This window comes from Corvus cornix, chromosome 6 (genome assembly GCF_000738735.6).
Source record: "Corvus cornix cornix isolate S_Up_H32 chromosome 6, ASM73873v5, whole genome shotgun sequence".
Classification (NCBI taxonomy): Eukaryota; Metazoa; Chordata; class Aves; order Passeriformes; family Corvidae; genus Corvus; species Corvus cornix.
This window is the reverse complement of record NC_046336.1, coordinates 11,754,266-11,776,650: the sequence shown is the minus strand read 5'-3', so window position 1 is coordinate 11,776,650 and position 22,385 is coordinate 11,754,266. Positions and strand designations below refer to the sequence as shown.

The 22,385-nt window shown below is 37.7% G+C and overlaps 1 protein-coding gene across 2 annotated transcripts in view; it reads right to left on the bottom strand.

The window, feature by feature from the left end:
• Positions 1 to 1,588: 1,588 nt before the first annotated feature.
• The window catches only part of CFAP43 (cilia and flagella associated protein 43), a 43,157-nt gene continuing 22,360 nt past the window's right edge, over positions 1,589 to 22,385 (bottom strand). Inside the window, exons 16-39 of one of the 2 annotated variants that reach the window (XM_010409196.4) lie at positions 21,886 to 22,038; positions 21,281 to 21,411; positions 20,429 to 20,579; positions 19,750 to 19,848; positions 18,924 to 19,001; positions 18,328 to 18,453; positions 17,783 to 17,887; positions 17,022 to 17,138; positions 16,192 to 16,401; positions 14,577 to 14,783; positions 13,325 to 13,414; positions 12,506 to 12,583; positions 11,566 to 11,691; positions 11,007 to 11,126; positions 10,816 to 10,923; positions 9,296 to 9,382; positions 8,905 to 8,993; positions 8,367 to 8,568; positions 7,477 to 7,589; positions 6,790 to 6,946; positions 5,780 to 5,944; positions 3,732 to 3,812; positions 2,543 to 2,696; positions 1,589 to 1,891 (exon numbers count right to left, since the gene is read on the bottom strand). In XM_010409196.4, the coding sequence (XP_010407498.2) occupies positions 1,734 to 1,891; positions 2,543 to 2,696; positions 3,732 to 3,812; positions 5,780 to 5,944; positions 6,790 to 6,946; positions 7,477 to 7,589; positions 8,367 to 8,568; positions 8,905 to 8,993; positions 9,296 to 9,382; positions 10,816 to 10,923; positions 11,007 to 11,126; positions 11,566 to 11,691; positions 12,506 to 12,583; positions 13,325 to 13,414; positions 14,577 to 14,783; positions 16,192 to 16,401; positions 17,022 to 17,138; positions 17,783 to 17,887; positions 18,328 to 18,453; positions 18,924 to 19,001; positions 19,750 to 19,848; positions 20,429 to 20,579; positions 21,281 to 21,411; positions 21,886 to 22,038 (3,105 nt within the window). In that variant the 3' untranslated portion in view covers positions 1,589 to 1,733. The other variant, XM_039553769.1, reaches the window with a different exon arrangement.

The window sequence follows — 22,385 nt, the reverse complement described above, 5'->3', positions numbered from 1 at the left end:
AATGTGCCATAATGTAGTTGCTTTCAGGTACTTGTCCAGACAGTCTCTTCAGGGCTGCCGTCTCATAAACATTCTGCCACAGCCTGAGGTAATACAAAGGGAGGCAAGAAAATTGAAACCAACTTTCTACTCTCATACTATACCGAGGTGTTTTCTCTCTTTAAATAAATTAAGAAAAACAAGGCCTTATTAAATGGGATTGCTTCAAACACAGCATCTTAAAGCTGAATAAATCTTTATAATTTCATTTCTGCTCCAATAAATGCCTTTTTTAAAAGTTATTTTTTTTAACTTGAAATTGTTTATTTTCTCATCATGATGACTTCTGTTTTTTATTTTCCCAAAATCACTGCTTCTCAAGTGTAACAATACACAAATCTTTACTTTACAACTCTCCCTGCTAGGAATCTTGTTTTCTTATTGGTTATACCTTACCTCTTTTGTTTACAGGTGCTGTATCCTGTTTCCTTAATAAGGAAGTAATTTCTTAGACAGCTCAAGAGAAAGAAAACCAAAGATCATACTCACCCTCTTAACAGTGATAGGGCTCATTAGACTTAGGCCTGTACCTATAGCTTGCTCTTAAGAATACTGATTGTTGCTGTCCACAGAGAATTAATGCAGAACACCCTTTATTGCTAATTGTATTTTGAGTATTAAAGCACTATTTCTCTGCCTGATGATGGTGCCTGGTGAAGGGGCCAGCTCTCTTCCCTGAGATCCTTGGCACATTTGGAACTCAGGTGCTTCTACGGCAGTTTCAGCAGGAAGACAAAAAGTGTTTCAATAAGTGAGATGTAATTAAAATCCTTACAGATGGTAAAGCAAAAAAGGAGATGTACAGGATCACAACAGAAATAGATTTTTCTTTAAAATGTAGAATTTTAAGCTATCAAAGCTATTGATGCTTTCACAATGAAATGGGTTTAGATGTCATGTGAATTTATGAAAGGAGAAGAAGTGACACACACCATGAAGCAGGGAAATAAAATGCAGGGAAAATGCCCGAGCAGGTAGATTGGGCTCCAGCAGTAGTTAATTTTATCATAGGTTCTTTATTTTTCTTAGCTGTCGTGGAGGGATCTGGCAGGAGAATATACTGCATCTCAAATGTAAAGGGGTGGGAGATGCTAGCAGCTATTTCAGGAGGCCAGATGCTTCCAAACCTGTTTCTCCTGTGCTCCTGCCCGTGGCAGCAGCCACAGCTCCTGCTGGCTGTGGGTAATTATACCATGATAAGACACAGCTGCTTTTGGGAGGGGGCCAGGTCGCACACATGGTCAGGACAAAACATCCCTACATCTGCTCAGAAACCTGCACCTGTGCCATTACAAGGGTAAATTATGTTAAATCCACAGACATTAATGTTAGCAGATGCCAATTCAGAGATTTCTTTACCTTTAAAAGGTCCTACAACTGCATATTGCAAACAATGGACATACAAATATACCTGTTCTTCTAACAGTCGACATTTTCTTGTATCCTTTGTTTTCTGTAATGAGCTACATGGCTTATATAACAAAACCAGTAGAAATAAATCTCATCAACTGAACTATAATGGGGGTAAAAAATACAAACCAGACAAACCTGCATCTTTCAAATGGAAGTTATATTTAAAGGAATTACAGAAGAAATAATTTGTGGGAAGAAAAGTTCAGGGAGAAGAATCAGATGTCAAAACTCTTTTCCTTAGATAAGACCATGGTATTATTCATCTACCTAGACTCTGATTTTTAAACAATATGGAGTATTCTTGGTTTCAGACTTTCAGCTTCTGACTGAAGAATTGTAAGCTGTTTTTCCTGTTCCCTTATAAAGTTCCGTAGATATTTCTGCTTCAAAATCTCTTGGTAACGCTGCTTTGTGATCTTTTCAGAAATATCCCGTGTGTCTGCATAAAATAAAGTATTAGTGTTAGCCTGTGCTCATAGGGCAGGTGTAGTCTATATTTACATGGGACTTGTCCTGGGGTTATTCCAAGTTCTGTGTAAAATAGGCAAGCATTTTAAAAAAGGCTCACAGTTGGGCTTAAGAGCCTTTATAGTACTGAATAAAGCAAAATCTTTCAAAAAGGTACTGGGCGTGCTTTCTTTAGTTTCTAGCAAGTGCCCACTGTTTTGAAAATCTGTAACTGTTTTCCACTAGTGGAAAGATGTCTATAGTTTTCCTAATAGTGAATACCGTTTTTTGCTCCACATTACTTCCTGTGTTCTCTTGGAAGGGTGGAAAGGAGCCCATTGAACAGCTCTCAGAAAAAATGAAAGCATGTTGCCTAATGAAGTTATTAATGACTGTAATATTTTGACTTGAATAGTTTCAGGAATTTAGTCAATTAGCTTTGGTTACAAGAGCCACAGGCTCCAGGTAACTCTTCAGTAACCATGTTAGGCTTTGGCAGGAGGGACTCTGCTCATTGTGCACACACAGTAACAGACAGGCATTCCTTGCCCCTCAGCTGGTGGAGGAGAACAGCACTGTCCAGCCTTGGAGTTATTTTCTGAACGTTCTTTGCTTGTGCCTTGAAGTGCATCCCTGGACTCACCAGCTGCCTCAATGATGTGCATCCTTTCTGACACAGAGATAAGCATTTCCTTCAGCTGCAGGCTGAGCTCGTAGTTTGCTTGCTCTTTTAGACGGATGCCCTTCTTCAGCTCTCTAACTTTTTTCTGATGGTTCTTCACATTCTTCTTGTGCAACTGTTCATTTGAAATTAATAAAGAAAGTATATGAGGTCATAGAAAAACTGTTCAGACAAACTTATGATGAAAAGCTATAATCTTAAGCACTGTGTTGTAGCTTGATAAACTTACATGTATGTTGATTTGACTAGTAGCACATTCTAAGCTTTACTTTGCATAGTGTCTTTCACACACTGTATCCCAATATGATTATGGAGTTCTAATTTAAGGAGCAGCCAAGGAATAAAGAGGTATGGGTCAGGAAGAGAGATATATTAAAGATAAAACTTGAAAGGCAAAGGGAGAAAAGGAAGGAAATTGAATCAGTGAGTTAAGGACATGCTCTTAAGGACATGCTGCTGCTGATGGATGGGCTGTAAAGGGACAAGATAAATACTAAAGCTTGAAGAGGAAGAGGAGGCTGATGCCAACTAGCACAACTTGGAGAAAATCCAGAGGAATCACTTAAAAACAAGGACAGTCATAATCTGAATGAAGAAATAGATGAGATAGCCAGCAAATCAGATTGTTATGTCTCTGTTATTTTGAATACAGGGGCCAGGGATACTTCGAACACGCTGGTGCTCTTGGAGAGAAACATTAAACAGTGCAGACTGAAAGAATGCTTCATTAGAAATGGAAGAGTGACTTTTATATGCGGTGCTGTGTAAGAAGTGATTAGCAGGTCTGCATTCAGATGTTCAGGATAGGAAAGTATTTAATTCCAGTAACAGAGCAAGTAGATTTCTCTCCCTAGGCTTGATCTCTGCAGCAATCCATCTATGATGACTGCTTCCAAACATTAGAGAACTGCTGCTGTAAACAGCACAGCTCAAGTTGAGGAAACTATTGAAAGCCAGATGTACAAATACATGAGATATATATAAAAATATATGTGTGTGTGTGTGTGTGTGTGTGTGCTATTATGGCTGTACTCAGTCCTTGAGTTAGCATGTCTATATCAATTGCCCTTATTCTTTCCAACACCTCTTGCTAATGAAGGCAAGGAGCTGCATTTAAACTTTCAGATGTGGTGGTTCACTTAGGATTTACCTTATCCATGACACCAAGACTCTGCTCCATCCCGGCTAAGTGCTGAGCGATGTGGGTGTCGTAGTTCTGCACAGTTAGGAACTGAAGAAGTAAAACCAGAAAGAAATTATCTTATGCCTGTTAATTCTCAACCATTCTACCCTTCTATAAAGAAAATCATACTATGTGAAACTCAAAGAACTAAAATTCCGCAGTGGTAAAGCTTACTAGTGATCATAAATGGACATTGTAAGGATACTCTTGGATGCTATATGAGTACTGGGCTGTGCAGCTGTTAAAAAGGATGTTATCTATTATATAATTATGATGGAAACAAGGGCCAAACAATTACGCTGAGATTGTCAAAAGCCCCAAGCTATACTTTTGTTTATAACGTAGTCTAAGATAACACAGCTGGAGGCCTAAGACAGTCTGTCTTTAGGCTAGAGAGGAAAATTATTTTCTGTCTAATGGCTTCCTAGTCGTTCTTACTTTTTTTACTGTTCTAGCTGCATAGTGATTGAGATTTCAGAGAAATTATTGGTTTTTTCATTGAGCACACTGCTACTAAAATACCTCTTTATCAAATGACAAATGGTAAACCCCATAATTTTTTATGGATCTGTAACGGGCAGTAGAAAAGTTTCTGTAGATGTAGATTCATCCTTCCAGAGTACTGTCCCACCAAAGTGACAGGTAGAATTCTGTGGACTGTTCTAGTTAGAAGAGGAGAAGCAGGAAAGACCCAGAAGGCTCCTTGTCTACAGAATTAAACTTCTTTCACTCACTGCTTCATTAACAGCCCTCATTCCAGATATTCTCAGGTCCTTGCCCACACACATTTATCTAAGCCATCCTTTTTTCCGTTCCTATTGTTGGGGTATTTGTTGCCTTGTCTTTCCCACTAACCCCATATTTCTACTCAAAAAGTGACATAAGTCAAGCCCCTCAGGGCACTCAAATTCTGATTAAACTGGAAAATGCCTTTGCTATGGGCAGTTTAATTCTCTCTGAAGGGTGAGAGTTCTGCTCATCAGTTAATGAAGTCTGAGCTAATGGCAACACTGGTGATAAATTTGCCACAAGAATTTTTCAATGTATTGTCACATCACCTCTTTGGAAAGCTGTTCTGTTGACTGGAGTTAAAGTCCTGTGGCTGTCATTCAGAACAAGCATTTGGAGAGCAGCAAAACAAACGAAGATTAAGGAAAACGTACGGTTTGAATTTTCTTCTAATCTTTTGATTGAACTGCAGTATCCTTACCTGCTGTCCAACACTTTTCTTTTTCTCTATGCATTATAGATGTCCCCACTGCTGCATCTTCAGCCTACCCATCCTCCAGCATCCCTCACTCCAAACCTTTATGCCACCCACATCATCACCACAAGCCCGTAAGATTTCCCTGCAGTCTCCTACATCCCATACTGCAATACCCTCAGACTTTCCCTACAACCTTTCTTCTTCCTCCTTTCTTCTCCCAGCAGTATCCTTGGCTGTGTCCCACGACCTTTACCTCTGTTTCCTGGCCTGCCAGCTGGGCTTGTTCAGAGCTATGTCGGTTCTGACATGCTGGCCGGCTGCCCCCTCTTGCCTGCCAGGCATGGCAAACAATTCCCTGTTCTGCTGCTGGGCCAGCAAAGAGGGCAGTGAGAGGGTGGGACTCCGTGAGGCTCGGGCAGGAACGCTCAGTGTCTGTGTAGAGCAAAGTTACGGTATTTCTGTGTGATACCAGATGGGGGCACCTCAGACCTTCCACTTAAAAAGGATGCTGCTCGGTTTAAAAGATGTTCCTTGTGGCGCAAAATCCTGACTCCTTATTCGCCAGTTTTGAAACACTAATATTTAGGGCTAATTTTGCCTTAATTTACACTTGAATGTCCCAAAGAATTTCATCACTGCTAATCTCATGAGTAAAACTTCCCTTTGAAAGCTGACTTGTTGACCTATTAGGCGTCATATTTCTCAGGTAATAAGAGACTTACGAGGTATAAATATAAACGATCTTTCTTACAGGTATAGGCAGCATAATTTTCTGCAGTTAAAATATAAATTAGAGAAAGCAACTCACTAGCTGGCAATCTTTTGAAATAGGTAGTATTACAATATCCCGAGCCTTCTCTGTCAGATCTTGTATCTGCATTTTCATTTTCTTGTGTTCCCATTCCAGCTGTATTATCCCTTTAGAGAAGTCTTTAAATTCTACCATGGCAGTAATTTTTTTTTCTCCTTGAGCCTAAAAAAATAGATAAATGCTAATTAACACACTTTGCAGATTATGGAATAATTGTTTGCAAGAAGAGGGGCAAGCTTCTAAAGTTATATTTTTAGTCAGTTAAACATGCTATACTGCAGTCTCTTTCCAGGATTTGCTCCAGATGGTTATCTTTTAAGGAAGTTTGTTCTCTTTTATGCTCTGTGTCACAGCCTTGGATCATAGAAATAGATGAAGAAAATGACAACTACCCTCTCCCTCCATCTATCTATCTTACATAAGAATGGAAAGGCATTTTAGGTCTACAAATTCAAGCTTGCTCTGTTAAAGGTATTTTGCAGATGTTACTGAAGGCTTTGTGCAGTAGGAGTAAAAGGCAATTTTTGTACAGCTAGAATGCCTAAAAAATGAACAGTTCATGAAGGTATGAAAAACTGTTTTAAGTATCATCACCAATTTCACCTTACATAAAAAGCTGTATTAATTTTTTAATTTAATGTGAGCTATTATTCAAATGCTTCTTAACATGACTGTAAGTTTGCCTCGAGGGAATTTTCGGACTGGTCCCAGGATATTAGCATTTTCTATTTACAATATATGTGTAAGTGATGGAGTGTCTGAAGACTGTTGCCATTTCATTGATCTAAATTGTATTGACCAAACATCGAGAAAGCAGTCTGCACTGCAATCTTTACATCATGAGAAGAGACATTAGAGAATTCTTAATAGCTTCTAGATTACAACTGAGCCTGCTGGTGTGTTGTATTGAATTGAAACTAGATGTCAAACTGGAGATAAAGCAGAGCCCCCGGAGGACAATACATTTGTTTAAAAAGCTTAAATTCCTTTCAGATAATGTGAATTACCGCAAGAGTGCTATTCAGTTCTTCAACAACACTCCTGTTAATGAGAACAGCATCACTGTAGTCTGGGACCTCAGTACTTCCCAATTCCACCTGTCCTTGTTTTAGCAAAAACTGGACCATCAAATTCTGCTGAAGCTTCATCTTTTCCTCCTTCAGCCTAAGATGGCAGAAAACAGAAACAGCATTTAGTGATTTCAACAGGATTATATAAATCCTCCCATGATTCTCAATGGTTGTATTTATTACATAATGGTGGTATGTCCATGTAGGGCTTACTCTTTAACAGCCTGTCTTCTGTTTGCTTCTAAAGTGACTACAAAATCTGCAATTTATGGTATGTGTATACATGAAGTTTTCAACCACTGGATTCAGTTTAACATACTCTAGCAGATGTTCTGAGGGAAAATGTTATTACTGAAAAGAGGTCTTAATATCAGTTGAAAAGAAAACAGAAGAGACTTCCAGCCATTTTCCTGTATATTTCACTTTGGGATTCGGTCTTGATGATAACGAATGTGAAAATTATGTTATGTACATGAAAAAATTAAATATTGCAGGTCCAAGCAACAATGAAACCTAGATAAAAGAGTGTTGGAGAACAGAGATGTGTAATTTTGTTTGTAACTTTTGTTCTGTATTAGTGGAGTATTAAAGGTTAGCTGAACATAGGAAAAGACACAAAATTACCAAGTGAGTTCTTGGAAAATGTTCTCTAATTCTGACTTCATCTTCTCATTTTCATCCACTCTTCTCCGGAGAAAGGCCTGCATCTCTTCCAGTGCTAGGGCCTTCCATTTCCCCTAGGCAAGCAACATTGTGACATTCCCAACTTTTTCAACTTTGTCAGTATGTCAGGGCAAGCCTGACGAGGACAGAGAAGACAAGTTCCTAAGAAGATACCTGTATACATAAATAATGCAGCCCAGTATTTTGAGAATCTCAGTACCGCATATGAGAAATAAAGGTTACAATCCTTGTACTCTGCTCAGAAAATTATTTGTTCATATATGCATAGTTTATTCACTTGAAGGGAAATCATATTTGCATCTCCTTTGGTCAAATTTCATGTATATCTTTTTCTGGATAATTCAGATTTATGCATTCATGCTTTCATAATGAACAAATACATCTCCAGAAACACCTTTTGTTAAGAATTGCTCTTTATGTTCTAGAAAAATATTGGAATGCATTGGTGCAAGTGTAGAATGCTAATGGGAGAGGATGACTTCAACAGGTAATGGGAATCAAATACCTTATAGTTTTTTTTGGTATAGATAGAGAAAAGGAAAGTGATATTTTTTTATTTTTAATGAAACCATATCAAGATCACAATCACTCTGATCAAATCCATCCATATTAACATGCTAATTTTTCCTCTGAAGAACAACTCAGCTAGAACAAGAGAACAGGCTTCCTAGTTATTCTGAATTGATGTGGCCAGAAGAAACTTTCAAAGGCCAATGGAATTTATGGATCCTGGATTTCACCATTAGCTTGACCATACATGATAACTCCACTTAAGTTTAAGACTCCAAAATATCAAGAAGTATATGGGCAAAATAAAGACTTTTACGTACCAGCTCCTCACTCTCCATTTTATTTCGTCTAGCCAGACAAAAACGTTCCCACACAGACTGGTCTAAGCCACTAGGCATGTGCTCAGGACTATCCAGTTCATCCATGGCTTTCATTAAAAGGGAAAGTGCATCTTGGCAATCCTCAGGTGATCCCTTCACATAGGGGTTGGCGGTGTCAAGGAGGGTTTCAGTCCATGGGGTCCTAGTGCACACACAGAGCACAGACAGGATGTACTTTGTATTTCCTCTTGCATAGAAGAAGGTCACAAACCTCAGTCTCTTGCAAAAAGCAAATAGATAAGACTACACAAACTAAGAATATTGTCTTGGAACCTGATGATTATTTAGATTGCATTTAAAATAGGTTTTGTGGAGTGAATAAGGAAATGTACATTCAAAATAGCAATTGTTAGCATGATGGGAAATTAGCTATTGTTAACTATCCAATAAAAAGCAGGCAATATAATGTAGACTATTAGAATAAATAGTATTCTCATTCTTGACTCATGAGAAATATTAGCAGGGGAGGGGATCTTACTCTGGCCGATGCTTGTAAAGTTGTAGAAGTTCATGAAGGAGATCCTCAGGTATATCAGCAAACTCCTCTATAAAACCATGTTCCAGGCTCTGGGGGTGGGGAAGAAAGCTTTCTTGTTACCACAATATCATTTTTTAAAAAAACATCAGCATGCCCATATCTTCGAAATACAGGATACAGTGCTTTTCCAAGCACTCCCAAACATCATGGGAATCTGCACTATTTCAAAAATTCTTCAATTTAAAGGACACATACTGTCCTTTATTGCCTAATTTCATTGATCAGTGAGTTGACCAGAACTCTTGCTTACAGAGAAGTACATTCTTCTCATTATCAAGACACAACATTAACTTTTAACTTCTGAACCTCCTTGTGTTTCCAAGAGTCTCACCTTCCCTTCATGTATTGCGTCTTTATAGGGGCCTGTGTAAGCCTCAACACCATTTTTTGCAGTCAGGATTTTTCTTGCACTCTTGACCTATAGTAAAACCAAAAGATTTCAGGAACGAAACAGCCAGCAGAAGCACTGAATGGCTATTCACATACACTGATAAAGCTGACACTTCCTTATTTCTAGAGAAACCATGTGAGCTACTTTTAGTAACCATAGAGTGCCTTCTTCAGGGGTCACTTGTAGATACTGCTAGAAGATGAAGTGCTGTGAAATTAAACTAGCCTGCTGCTTAAGAATGTAACAAATTTGTATAAGAAGTGCTTACAAGCATTTTGAAACATTGAATGTAAGGACATATGTTGATATTTTTTCCCCCCACACAGATTTTCTTTTACTTTCACATCATCTCAGGTAAGACCAGTCAAAAAAATCTCAAATGTTGTTCAGTGGAGAGTTCTTAACTTTAGAATGCAACTTCCCCATTGTCATGGCAGAGTTCTGCTAAGTGTCAACATACTAAAGTCACGTTTTATAGATGCTGTTAAATGCTAATACTCTGCTGGGGAGACAGTTTTGTTGTATTTGACAGTTTCCAGGGACCAAAAGTTGTACCAATGAGACCACTGAGAAAGTGAAAAAAAAAAGTATTTTGAAAAATGTAAGCTGGTGTACACTTGGCTTCAGATGGCTTTAAAACTAGTCCATCCAATCCAGTGGTAGGGGCTAGGTGCCTGTTTGGAATCCCTCCCTGCAGCTCACAAAGTGCCACTGGCAGCTCCAAACACGGTGCTCTGCACAGGCTGAGCAGGACATCTGACACGTGGAGGCAGCAGAATATTATCTGTGGACTCATGAACAGCTCCATGAAGACAAAGTGGGCAAATGGGATAATATTGTCCCAAGAGCCAGAACCAACCTGCAGACTTGCATTGAAATCCAGATCTACTGCTGTGCTATCCAGGCTTTTGTTGACTTCTATGGGATTAGACAGGAATGGATAAACTCTAGGAGGTTAAACTGGTTGATAAAAATATAAACACTTTGTACTCTGTGGTCCGTTCTGCTTCCGTGGTCAGCTACTCTCACTCTGTCTTATGCTTTGAACTGGCAACGCACATCAGCATGGTCCTGGCCTGCACTGGACACCTCAGTGAAAAATGTGATGGCATTACACATTCTTTGTGCATCTTCCTGTCATAAATTCAACATAATTGGTACTTTCAGCTTGATACCAGGTACTAAAGAATATTATATGTAGCAAACAAATGGCAGTATGCCCTTCTGAATGTATGAAGTTTTACCAAAGAACTACAGATGAGCCGAGCTGAGTACCTATTAAGAAAACCAGATGTATTTATATGTATGTCACATGTACAGGTTGAAAAAAACCCCAATGACCCTGTAAATTGTCAGAAAGTCCTTTATGGCAAGATTTTGGTTTGGAAAGAGCAGACTTCACATGAAACTGTACTGTAAACATGACATTACTCCTAACAACATTCCAAATGACAACTTACTTTTTCTTTCTTCTTTTTTGTAAGGAATTTATGAAGTCCAGCTTCTCTGGTGTCCAACTCTTCATCCAACAGTAAAGCATAAATGAGATTGACTATTTTGAGTTCTTCCTGTGAAATGATTGTAATATAATAAAAGTTAACATTTCTGCTGCACAGAGGCAGAGATGAAAAATTAATGCTTTTTGCAACACCTGGTAGATGACCATCTGTGATTTCACTTTCTTTTCAGAGAGTTTGCAGACACTCTCATCAAAATTTTGTGTTGTTTCCTTGATGGAATCTTCAAGTTTCTTCCATTCATTTCTTAGAAACTGGGGAAGGGAAGGACAAGAGCAGTTATATTACATCTGGAGGAACAAATAATTTCTGATGTGTCTCTAGATATATATCTATATATATGAGATGATGGAGAATGCACAATATGGAATGTATTATTTGTGTATGGCATCAGCAACTCTGGGAATGGAACCTGAAAAACACATTTCAATACTACTGGTACATTTGTGAAGGAAAGTTACCTTCTTAGGCTATCACAAGTTTTTACCCATAGTAATTGTTGTAAGTGGAGACTGCCTAATTCTACTGTCTAAGGTAAGATTTATTTAATATGCCACATGATCTTTGATGATTATTTATTCTTATTCCAGCCTGTTTATTGGTATTCATTTTTAGAACTTGCTTCTGAGAAAGACAGGAAGCTTTGGTCATGAGCACTGTGAACAAATCCATCTTTTCCTCATTTTAATTTACCTCTCTATACTCTTCTTTGTCTTCATTCAGTTCCTTGACTTTTTTCTCATAGTCTTCAAATGTTTTCTTTTCTTCTTCACTCCAAAGATCCTCAGGTCTGGATATAAAAGAAGGTGGAGGGATATCCTGGAAGTATTGAAGAAAAATATGCTTAAAAAGCAATATTAAGTCTACATCAGCACGCTAACAAACTACAGCATGCACTAAATTTCATGAAACATATTTCTTAGTAAGGTACAACTCAAAGTAACATATATATTCTGTTGCTCTTGTCTGTTACTTGCACCAGTAATTTTAGTGTAATTATATTGTGCTAGACTCACTGCCTTACAGGAATTCACTACTGGATCTTGTAAAATACAAGTATTTGGTACTCAAATACTACTGTCAGTACAAGATACACCACATTTTCTGTCTCAGAACCCCAAATCTAACTCCATGCTAATGTAAACTTCTAAGTGGAGTCCTAATTTTTCAAAACAGATCGATTTCAGAGGAGTGCTTAGGTGTGCCCTACCCTTTTTCTGTGGCACTCCTTCACATCCTTTCCTTCCTCTATCTATATTTGCTGAGTTAAATGAAACAATGTTTTTCTGTAAGATCACAGCCATGGATGATAGACCCTCCCCCCAGCAATATAGTTGTTATATTGGTAATATATTAGATAGATGTAATGATGATACATTAAATGGATAATGTTCCTCCAGTATTCCACTGTGACAGGAACAGGTGTTGATGAGTAAATCATACACAGGAAGTAGAATCTTGTGGTCTTTTTTTGTGTATGCTCTCTTATGGAGCCTATCTGGTCCTAATTCAATTCTACAGTTCTCCAGCTTTCTTCTGTCACTGAGGTTAGAGAGAGGTTTGCTGGTTGAATTTCACATTGCCATTAAGAGCCCACAAGTTTCCTAAAGGACATGGCAGAAACGCATCTCACCATTTTCAAAACGTCTTCCCTCCTGATTTCTAGCACTCCACCCATCATGTCATCAAGAGCACGCAGTCTTTCATCATCCTGGGAACAACCACAAAAAGTACTTGAAGGTACAAAAGAAGAGTAGCAATTGCACGTTTTGGGGACAACAACAGTGTTCGCCTCTAGATTATTCAGTGTGTCACTAGTAGATTGATGCTCTTTGGGGATGTGTGTGAAACATGCCAAAAGTTTCAGTTCACTGTATGAACAACAGATGTTCATATGCCAAATAACTTACTAAAACTGCCATTTTGGTAGTTTTGGAAAGAACACATAGGCATAGGGTATTCCTGGCCAACTGGCAAGCTATGATGAAGGAAGTTGTAGTGTCACTGTCTTATTGTGGATCTGTTTTGGGGCCAGAACCATCTTTTTTTTTACAGATAGATTTTAAAGCCAGAGGAAAGCACTATGGTCTCCTAGTCTGATCCCTGGAGAACAGAGGCTGCTCAATCAACAAACACATATCAAGCACAAAGCTCCAGACTGAGCAGTAGCATGACTTTGGACATGTATCTAGTTCCCAGCCACCTGATATGGTATTTTAAATTGCCCCTAAGCACATGCTTAAAAACTGTGAGTCTAACACTATCTTTTCTCCCCCCAGCTGACCTATGTAGTTCTGATTGTAAACAATAATAAGAGGGAAAAGGCACATATCGTTACCTACCAGTTTAAATTTATTCTCCCATACTACATTACTGGCATGTTTCAGCGCTGCATTAATTAAAAAGCCTAACCAGAGACAAAGGCCTGTAAGAAGGATACTACTTTAATTACCATAGCAGCAAGGCGTCTTTCCCGTTCAAGCTTAGCCTGCAATTCCAATTGCTCTTTCTCCTCTTGAGTCAAGTATTTCTCAGCTTTAATCTGAAGGAAGAAAATGAGGTTCATATCAGGGTTCTTTTCTCCAAACGTGATCACGTGGGGACTAAGAAGCTTTGGAAGAATGGTGGTCCTGGTTTTGGCTGGGATGGAGTTAAATTTCTTCCTAGTAGCTGGTACAGTGCATCCCTCAGCCTTGGGATTGGTATGTTGGTGGTGAGCAATTGTTTTTCATTTGCATCAGTTATTTTTCCTGGGTTTTCTTTCTCTTTTTATTATTTTCCTCTTAATTACATTTATGATTAAGTTTTAATTTAATTAATTACATTATGATTATCATTGTTGTTATTATTATGATATTTTATTTCAGTTATGAAGCTGTTCTAATCTCAACTCATGAGTTTTCTCACTTTTACCCTTCCAATTCTCTCCCTCACCCTGATGAGATGGGGCAATGAGCGAGCAACTGTGTGGTGCATAGTTGCTGACTGGGGTTAAACCATGACAATGCTGTAATACAAATTCTTAATGCTTTCTCTGCTCTATGACAATATTCCTCAAGATGAAAATTCTCCTTTTGTACAGCTACAAAAACTACATTTAAATATCTTAAAATATAAACCACCATCACTTTTGTTGATACTAGTTGTGTTTTGTGCATGCCTATTCTTACAGTGGGATAACATGCACTAGTGAGAGAGCAAAGAGAAATGGGAAAAGATTGGCCACATGAGCAGATAACATCAGTGGAATATATTGCATAAGAAATACGCTGTTTCTTTGTAAATAATTAATTGAATTTATAAGTACATTACTAAGTATGCTCTAATACTTAGATTTTCAGTTGGAAACTACTTTGTTTCAAAATGGCGCTCAGAGAAAACAGACAAACCCTTAACTATGGAAGCAGTTCCTGAAAGCCCAGTTTGAATGTCAGGAACAAAGAATTCCTACCTAATTTATGGGCATTTTGAAAACTTTTAACATCAGTAAATTAATTTTGTATATATTTTTTTCATTTCAGATTGACTTATTAAGTCTTTTCTCCTTAAAAAAGAAAGGGAAGAAAATGAGCCAAAAAGATGATTTTAAGTATACAGACATAGCTGCTTTAAGGTTTTTCAGTACTGACACAATGTCTGGAAATGTGAAGAATTAGAGAACTGGATTTGAATGGGTGAAATAGAAAGATGCATTTTTCAGACACCTCTGAATCCTGAACAGTGAGCGCTCGCTCCGGCATCTCATCATCTGTAAGGACTGGCTCCCACACTTCCACTTGAAGTTCAAGCTGTTCCAGGATTTCTCGGATCTTCATGTTTGCTTCTTTCACTCGTGCTATCTCCTGCTCCTTTTGTTGTACAATTGCATCAAATTCCTCATTAAAAGCAGTTTTCACTTTGTAAATTACATCCTGGAATAGAGAAAAAGGAAACAGCAGTACTGTTCAGGTGATGCCATAATGATTTTTTGCCTTTTCTTTTATACCCCTTTTATATACCTTTTTATACCTTTTTGTATTCTTAGTGGTTTTTAGCCTACATTCTTAGACTTATTTTGTTAAGCTAGGAGACTAAACATTTCAGAAGCTTCAGAGTTAGGGATCAGTGTGCCCCAGACCCCAAGGTCCTCTCCAGATCACATTCTGTAAACTAAGATAGAACCATCCAGGGGAAGGCTCCTTGGGGGGGGGGGCTCATTCAAGCCTCTCATTGGGGAATTTTTGATAGCTATGCTAATTAGTAAGACCTAGAATGTTATACCTGATCTATTGTGGGTGGGCATTGTGGTGTGCATTGAGGTGCATTTGACCTGGACGTAGTGCGCCTAAGGATCCTTAAAATAAATACCAAGGTAAAATCCCTTTTTCCCTTCCAACTGTGTTTGATTCTTGATTTTAAGACCAGGAAAAGGCATCACAGGTCACATCCATCCATGTTTATATACTACTCCTCAAGCCATCAGAATCATAAATGTGTCTATTTGTGTGTGTGACAGGGAGATAAACTGATAAACCCTTTATGGGAAAATCATAAGGGCAGAGTTCAAGCTTTGTTAAATGGAGTTGGGCAGATGATCTCTTTTTGCCTTTTTTTTTCCCTAGAAATTTTTATTCATTCCTTCTACGTATTTGGCATTTAAGAAAGAATCTGAAAGAAACATGCTGCTGCCAAAGTTAGATAAAAAAATCAGTCTATTTGGTTTTTTTTGGCCCTCTTCAGCTGAAAGAAGGAGGAGCTTCAAAGAAAAAAACATGTGACCTGTAAATCTAGAGACTGTAAGTCACAGGTGTAGGAAGGGAGAGCAAAGGATATACTTTCCTGATGCAACCTGCAGTTTCAATATGCTTTCATGTGATTCTCTGACATATATAAGTAAAATGTGTCCATTAAACAAACAAACATTGGAAACTGACTTTTTAAGAAGACCTCAGACCTTATAATCATTTAAAAAAACATGTATTCTGAGTGGATAAATTCTTCTTTTAGCAGAGATAATTGATCTCAACAAAGAAAAGTAGAACTTTAAGAGGGTAGCATATGTCTCTCTTACTGTATCCATTTACTAAAATGCACCATGAAAAGGATACAGATACCCTGAAACTGGATAATCAATTTCATATGTTGTTCTTCCAAACCCAAGCTGGAAAATCCACAGCACTATGTGCATTTATCAGCTTTTGTCTCAGTTACTCAGAGACTGGTGCAACTCTCCATTGTTTAGTGTCAGTATGTCCAAAATCTAACAGTGGCTGTGACTGCTGTGAAAACCAACAGATATGAGAGTGTCACTGCAGTAAGACAAATTTCAGAAGGTATCACCTTCAATAATATTGTCTGATGGAGTTTCTGCTCCCTGGTGTGCAAGTCACATTGGTGGTATAGGGTAGATGTGTCGCCACCATACTGACAGCTCAGGCTTCCATTTAGGCAGTGAGATGCACCATTGTCAGCCACTTCTTCTGCTGCCTTCTCTCCTTCTTCCTCAGATAAAGCAGTCTCAGAGTCAACCTCAAGAGTTTTCTTCTGAGCCTGCATGTCACAAACATGGCAACTGTGTTAGATTTGTACACGATCCAGTGGCACATGATGAAAAAAATTCTAGAGGTTATATTCTTCAATTAAGCTCAGTGATCAAAATAATACAAGTTGAAATGTTCATATCTGGAATATTGGGTCCATTTGTAGGTTCCCCAGTACAACACTGGGAATACTGAAGCAAGTCCAGTGATAGGCCACTAATATGAGTAAAGACTTTAAACATTTTACATGTGAGGACAGACTAAGAGAACTGGAATTGTTTACCCTCAGGAAGGAGAAGGCTTGGGGGGTTCTTTTTCCTGAGAGGGTTGTCAAACATGAGAAAAGGTAGCCCAGAGAAGTTATGGATTCTTTCACCATGGAGCTATTCCAAGCCTCACTGGACACAACCCTGTGCTGCATGCTCCAGGAATGTTGGACTAGATAAACTTCCAAAGGGTTCTTCTAACCCCAGATATTCTGTGATTATTTAAGACTAATACATCTTTTTTAGCAACATTTCGTCTTTATTTCTATTTTCAAATTAACTTCAACAGCAAGAAAATGAGCCTTAGGAATGTAATTAGATAAAGAAGTGATAAGATGCCAGCTCAAAATATCATGATCTGTACCTTAAGATCAGCTGTCTCAGTCTTCTTTAAGTGAAGAACTTTCTTCAAAGTTTCCAGCTCTTCTTTACTACGTTCCTTCAGTGGATAATTACTCACTTGACAATCCATATGGAAGCACTGCTCAAATTTAAAATACAAAAACCCAAAGTAAGAATTTCTTTAGGATGTTTCTATCAGTTAATTTGTTCAATACCTGAATGGTAAACAATTACAAAGGCTTCTTAGAATCAGGAATAAAATTGAGGATCAATTAGTACAGACAATGTATTAAATACAGTTTTTAAAAAGAATCTATGGATGTGGTCTCTTTATCCATCTTTATCCACAGAATTAAACCAGAACTAGTTTTTTTTTTTTGTAAAATGACTTGCTCTTTCACTACCCTTAGGATAATCCAGTACCATCAGTTTCACTCATCTCCCTCTGTTTACAATAGGCAAAATCAGGGTTAAGTTTTGCCTTTATGTTCTGTGTAGCAGAAATCCTATGGACTGCACAAAGAAAAATAGTGTTTACTTCTATATTGTCTGAGATCAAGGAATTAAAGTGTTGCCTATTTGCTAATCAGCACCCTTTTCCACCTTAGAAGGTAAAATCAGCCAGGCTCAGACAAAATGAACAGAATAAAAGATTTCCCTGAGCCCTGGGAAGAGGTAAAATTTTCCCCACACCATAAGCAAATCAGAAACATGTTATTTTGTCTCAGTACCTTAAGGAATAAATAAACTACTGCAGAAAATGTCTTAAAAAGAAGAGGTTACCTTAACTGCACGCCCTTTTACACACATAACATCCCAGCAGTCATATTTGATTAAATCTTGCAAATAGCAGTAGGATAAATTCTCCATCTCAATCTCCTTCCTCGCCTTTCAAGATACAGAAGAGAAAATAGCAAGATGTGATGCAAAGTAACAAGATATGGACAATGTGCATTGAATTATTGAAAGAAAACTAACAGATAAAATGAATTATCAATATTTCATCATCTTAGACTATCACTACCATCTTCTCCAAAACCTATATTGCATAGTACTGAAGGCATCATTTTCTATGTGATGAAAAGCATTCTAGAACTTAAGCAACATGCCCAAGGCCACAGTGTGAGATTTATAGTTTCTGGCATAAATCATATTCCAATTTGCATTGTCTGCATCAGCAGTTTCACCTGCTTCAAAAAGTGACTCTAAATACTTTTCCGTTTTTCTGCTTCTCAGCAGTGAACACAACTTTGAGATAATCCTCTGTTATTCACTCATTTTTCTCCTTTCCACTTACAGTTTTAAAATGTTCCCCCATTCTGCCATACCCTGGCCACGTCTCGTTCAGCCTCTTCTTGCACTCGTTCCTGTTCTTCTAAATCCAGGTTGAACTCCCAGTGCTCAAGTTTCTCAATGTCTGGCACCTGCTCATTTTCATGCATCATTTTCTGAATCTGTTTTTTTAAAAAATGAGTGTAAGGAATAAAAAGTAATTTGAACGTGAATAGGGGAAATGCTATTTTTAACACTATAGAACTTGATATCAGAGAAAATTATTTTAATTACCTGCACTTTTAACTGCCTTATGGGAAGAAACAGAAGAAAAAAGAGAGGACAGTATTTTCTATAATGGAAGGTTGTTAGGCAGAAATAAGCCTGCTGAGGGGACAGATATAGGTATAAGGTACAAGGTATAAGGGTGGTACAAAATATTCATTTGGAGCAAAGGAAACTGAGAAGCAGACAGTAACTCCTGGCAGTTTTAGGAGTTCTTCAGGTCCCTGAAGAGACACATCTCTTTAATACCTGTCTGCTCAGAGTTTATGACAAAAATGTAACTGAGCACTAGAGCTCACAGCCATAAAGGAAGTGTTCTTGTAAACAAAACTGGGAAGCTGAGCCATTACCCTTGTAAGAAACTCACAGTTTCACGCAGCTTTTTAATTCCCATTTGCACTTCTTCCTTCTGGTTAGCAAATCTCCGAGTGTCTTCTCTCATAACCTGACATACAACAAATGTATTGTTGAAAGACAAAAAAAAAGGCAAGAGGAAAAAAAATACTGAAGTAATCTAAAGGAACATTTTCTATACAGAAAATAAAATGCCAGAGGGGTTAATACCTGAAATAGACACAACCCTAATTGAATAGGATAATCCTTAGAATTGCACAAGAGAAAACAGATCTCACAGTCAGGTCACACTGTAAACTGGTTGTACAGCAACAGCGCTTGAAAAAAAGAAAATTAACTAAAGAAAGACGTAATTACAAGTGCAATGCTTACAGACACATTGACCTGCATAAAGCCTACTGCCAGAATTTTTTAATCCTTAGATTTTTCATTGTTGAAAATTTTCACTGCTTTCATTTTTCATTGAGTAACCTGCCTGGTTTCTGGTAATAATCTTCTGTGCAACTTTTTGACATTTAGAATACAAAAGTGTTTTTATAAGTTTCCAAAAGAAGTGAATTTGTCAGGCTTTTTTTTTCTTTGCTTTTTTTTTCTTTACTCCTTGTGTAGAAGTGCTCTTCTGGTCTTCAGAGCTCCTACTGTGCTTGGCACATTCTCTGATGTGTTTATAACCTTTACCTAGAATTTCTAAAAGTCTAGATCAGAATGGTTGAAGAGAAGTCCAAATGTGAGAAAAGCTTTTGAAACTAGATCCCTTTACAGCAAATACCTTAGCACCCCAAGTAACTAATGACCCTTGAAAACTCTGGCTTCGATTAGTACTTGTTCTGTGAAAGTACCTTCTGCATTTTCTGCCCTATCCATGTCATGTCGTTGGTATTTGTGACGTTTCCATCTTCTTCTGCCACCTCTGCAGTGGAAGATTTCAGTGGTGCCTCCTGAAATTAAGGATATAGACGTCTAGCTCAGGTACTTAGAGAGTGAAAGAAAGATGGAAATTAAAGAAAAAGTGGACTCTCATTAGAAACACCACCACTTAGAGAGTGTTACATTTTTGTTGCCTAACCAGTACCCAGATTTGATCCTGCAAACCCTTGCTATTGTGCAACGCCTTTTGAGTCAAATGATCAACTGGACTAATCTCTGTAATCACAAGTTTGATTGATTCCAATGGAAAAATACAGAATTAGTAACACACAATGTATAGCAGTAACATCTCACTGGGAATGACACGTAACTTCACATGAGGAGAAACTGACTTTCACAGAGTTTTCTGTCCCTTAGGAAACCAAGTGAAACTGAAGATGTGAATGTCATCTTCCCATAAATTTTCCATTTCTTTGATAGTACTCTTCTGCAAATTACTATTTAAGCATAATCAGCCTATCCTCAGACTTATTCTTCCACTTTAACAAAAGGATCAGTGTATTAAGGACAATTTTTATCATGTACAATTTCAGGATAATGATCAAACTTTTTCCCCCATAAAAATAAAGAAAACACATTAAATTTCTTTACTGGAAGTGATTTTGATGTGGACTCTGGGTCAAACTTCCATTCTGGCATAGATTTTAAAAATGAATTTTCATCTGAAGTAGACTTGTTCAGTATTTCAAGAAGAGATTGCCAGTAAAGAGCAGCTTGCTCTACTTCAGTTTCTTTTATCTCCCTGGTAAACAGAAAGGGAACTGATGTATTTTTTGTATATTATAGAAAAGGACAAAGTATTAAATATTCATTATAACACAATTATTAAGTAATTTTAAAATGCCTATTCAATATTTTTGTATTGTTTGAGTTCTAGAATTGCATAATTAAGTGAAGTCTCCAAAGAAGTAAAAATTCTGAAAGACAGATTGCCCATATTAAAAATATTGCTCTGACAGAGTCATCTTTAATCTATGCATCTACCTGAACATTGATTTTACCACAGAAAAACTGTACATTCAAGTGTCTCTTACTCCTAATGTCTGTTAAGAGCTCTCTATAGCCACAGTGGAATTCCCATTAAAGCTGTGATGTCTCCTTATCACTGAGTTAAAATAGTAACTCAGGAGATTACATTCCTTACATCCCCAGGGAGCCCTTTCCAGAGCTGATTTGAGAATGATAAGAAGTATCACTACTGGCGATACTTCCCAGAAGATACTCCTGTCTGTTGTGCTGGAATCAGACCCAAAGTGCAGTACTTTTCCGGAGCTAGGGAGGCCAGCTGCCTCTAAAGATGAGAGGAATGATTTTATTTCTATCCAATTCTTCTTACTTTGAGACTAAGAAAAATGAAGTCTAGAATCACAAGTAGATGCAAAAATTAATCTGTCAGGATACAAGAAATGACACAATCAATATTAGTTGCCACTTTATACATACTTCCACTTCAGACACACCAGGGCACAATCATTTTCACCGTTAACTAGGATGAAATTGCCATCCAGGGAGAATACCATGGATCTGATTCCCCCTCCTTGATACGACTGACAATGCTTTTGAGCAAGTATATCCTAGAGAAGTCATAGAAGCAGTATCAGCAAATACATTTTTATAATGGAATACGTATTTAAATTATTTTTATTATTTAAATTTTTTAAATATTTTGATGTTTCTTTATGTTTAGATAAAAGTCAATCCAAAATGGCAACACAAAGTACATAAAATACTAGGGGTTTTAAGTTTAAAAGGTTCGACTACACATGGGACAAGTTTGTAGTATATTGATTTTGCAGGAGATAAAGAACAGTAGCAAAATTATCTACACTAAGATTTACTGAAGAAGGAAGTAAGTGGTTTGTATGACTGTATACACATTCATTATAAAAACAATGGTCCTGTATAATGCTGTATCAGTCCATGTTCAACACAAATTTTTCTCAAACACCTTCTATTCAGGTGAGGGAAAGTTTACAGTGAAGGAAAGTAATTTTCACACTTCTGTCTCACGTAAATCAAACAAAGCCTGTGCCCAGACGCCCACCTACCAGAGTAGAAGTATTGTAGATAAACAAAACACCATCCTTGGCTGCTGCTGCCAGCCACTGGCTGTTGGGTGATAAACAGAGCAAACCTGATCCAAACTGATTGCTAGGAATCCTCTTTTCTGATGAATATACTGATGGATCTTCCAACTTACTCTGCCAAACAAGCAAAAGGTTAGCAGCAGTTCAGATGGTATCTATGAAATATCTATGCCATTTTGAGAAGATTAATGACAGGTTTGTGGGTTACCACATGCACTGCAGTTTAAACTGTTGTTGGATTACTAATCTAGTAATTACTAATCTAGTAACTAGTGCCATTGCTGTGCTGCTGCTTTGCCTCTCATCTCTGCAAAAGGGTCTGGATTCAGTATGTTTGAGCCTGGAATTTCTTGGCTCAGAAAGGATGTGACATGTCAAGGAGGAATGCTGACCTTTAGAATTCACCTTTTTACTTACCTTGACTCAAAACTCTGGGAGACCTGTGAGCTGCAGAGAGCTGC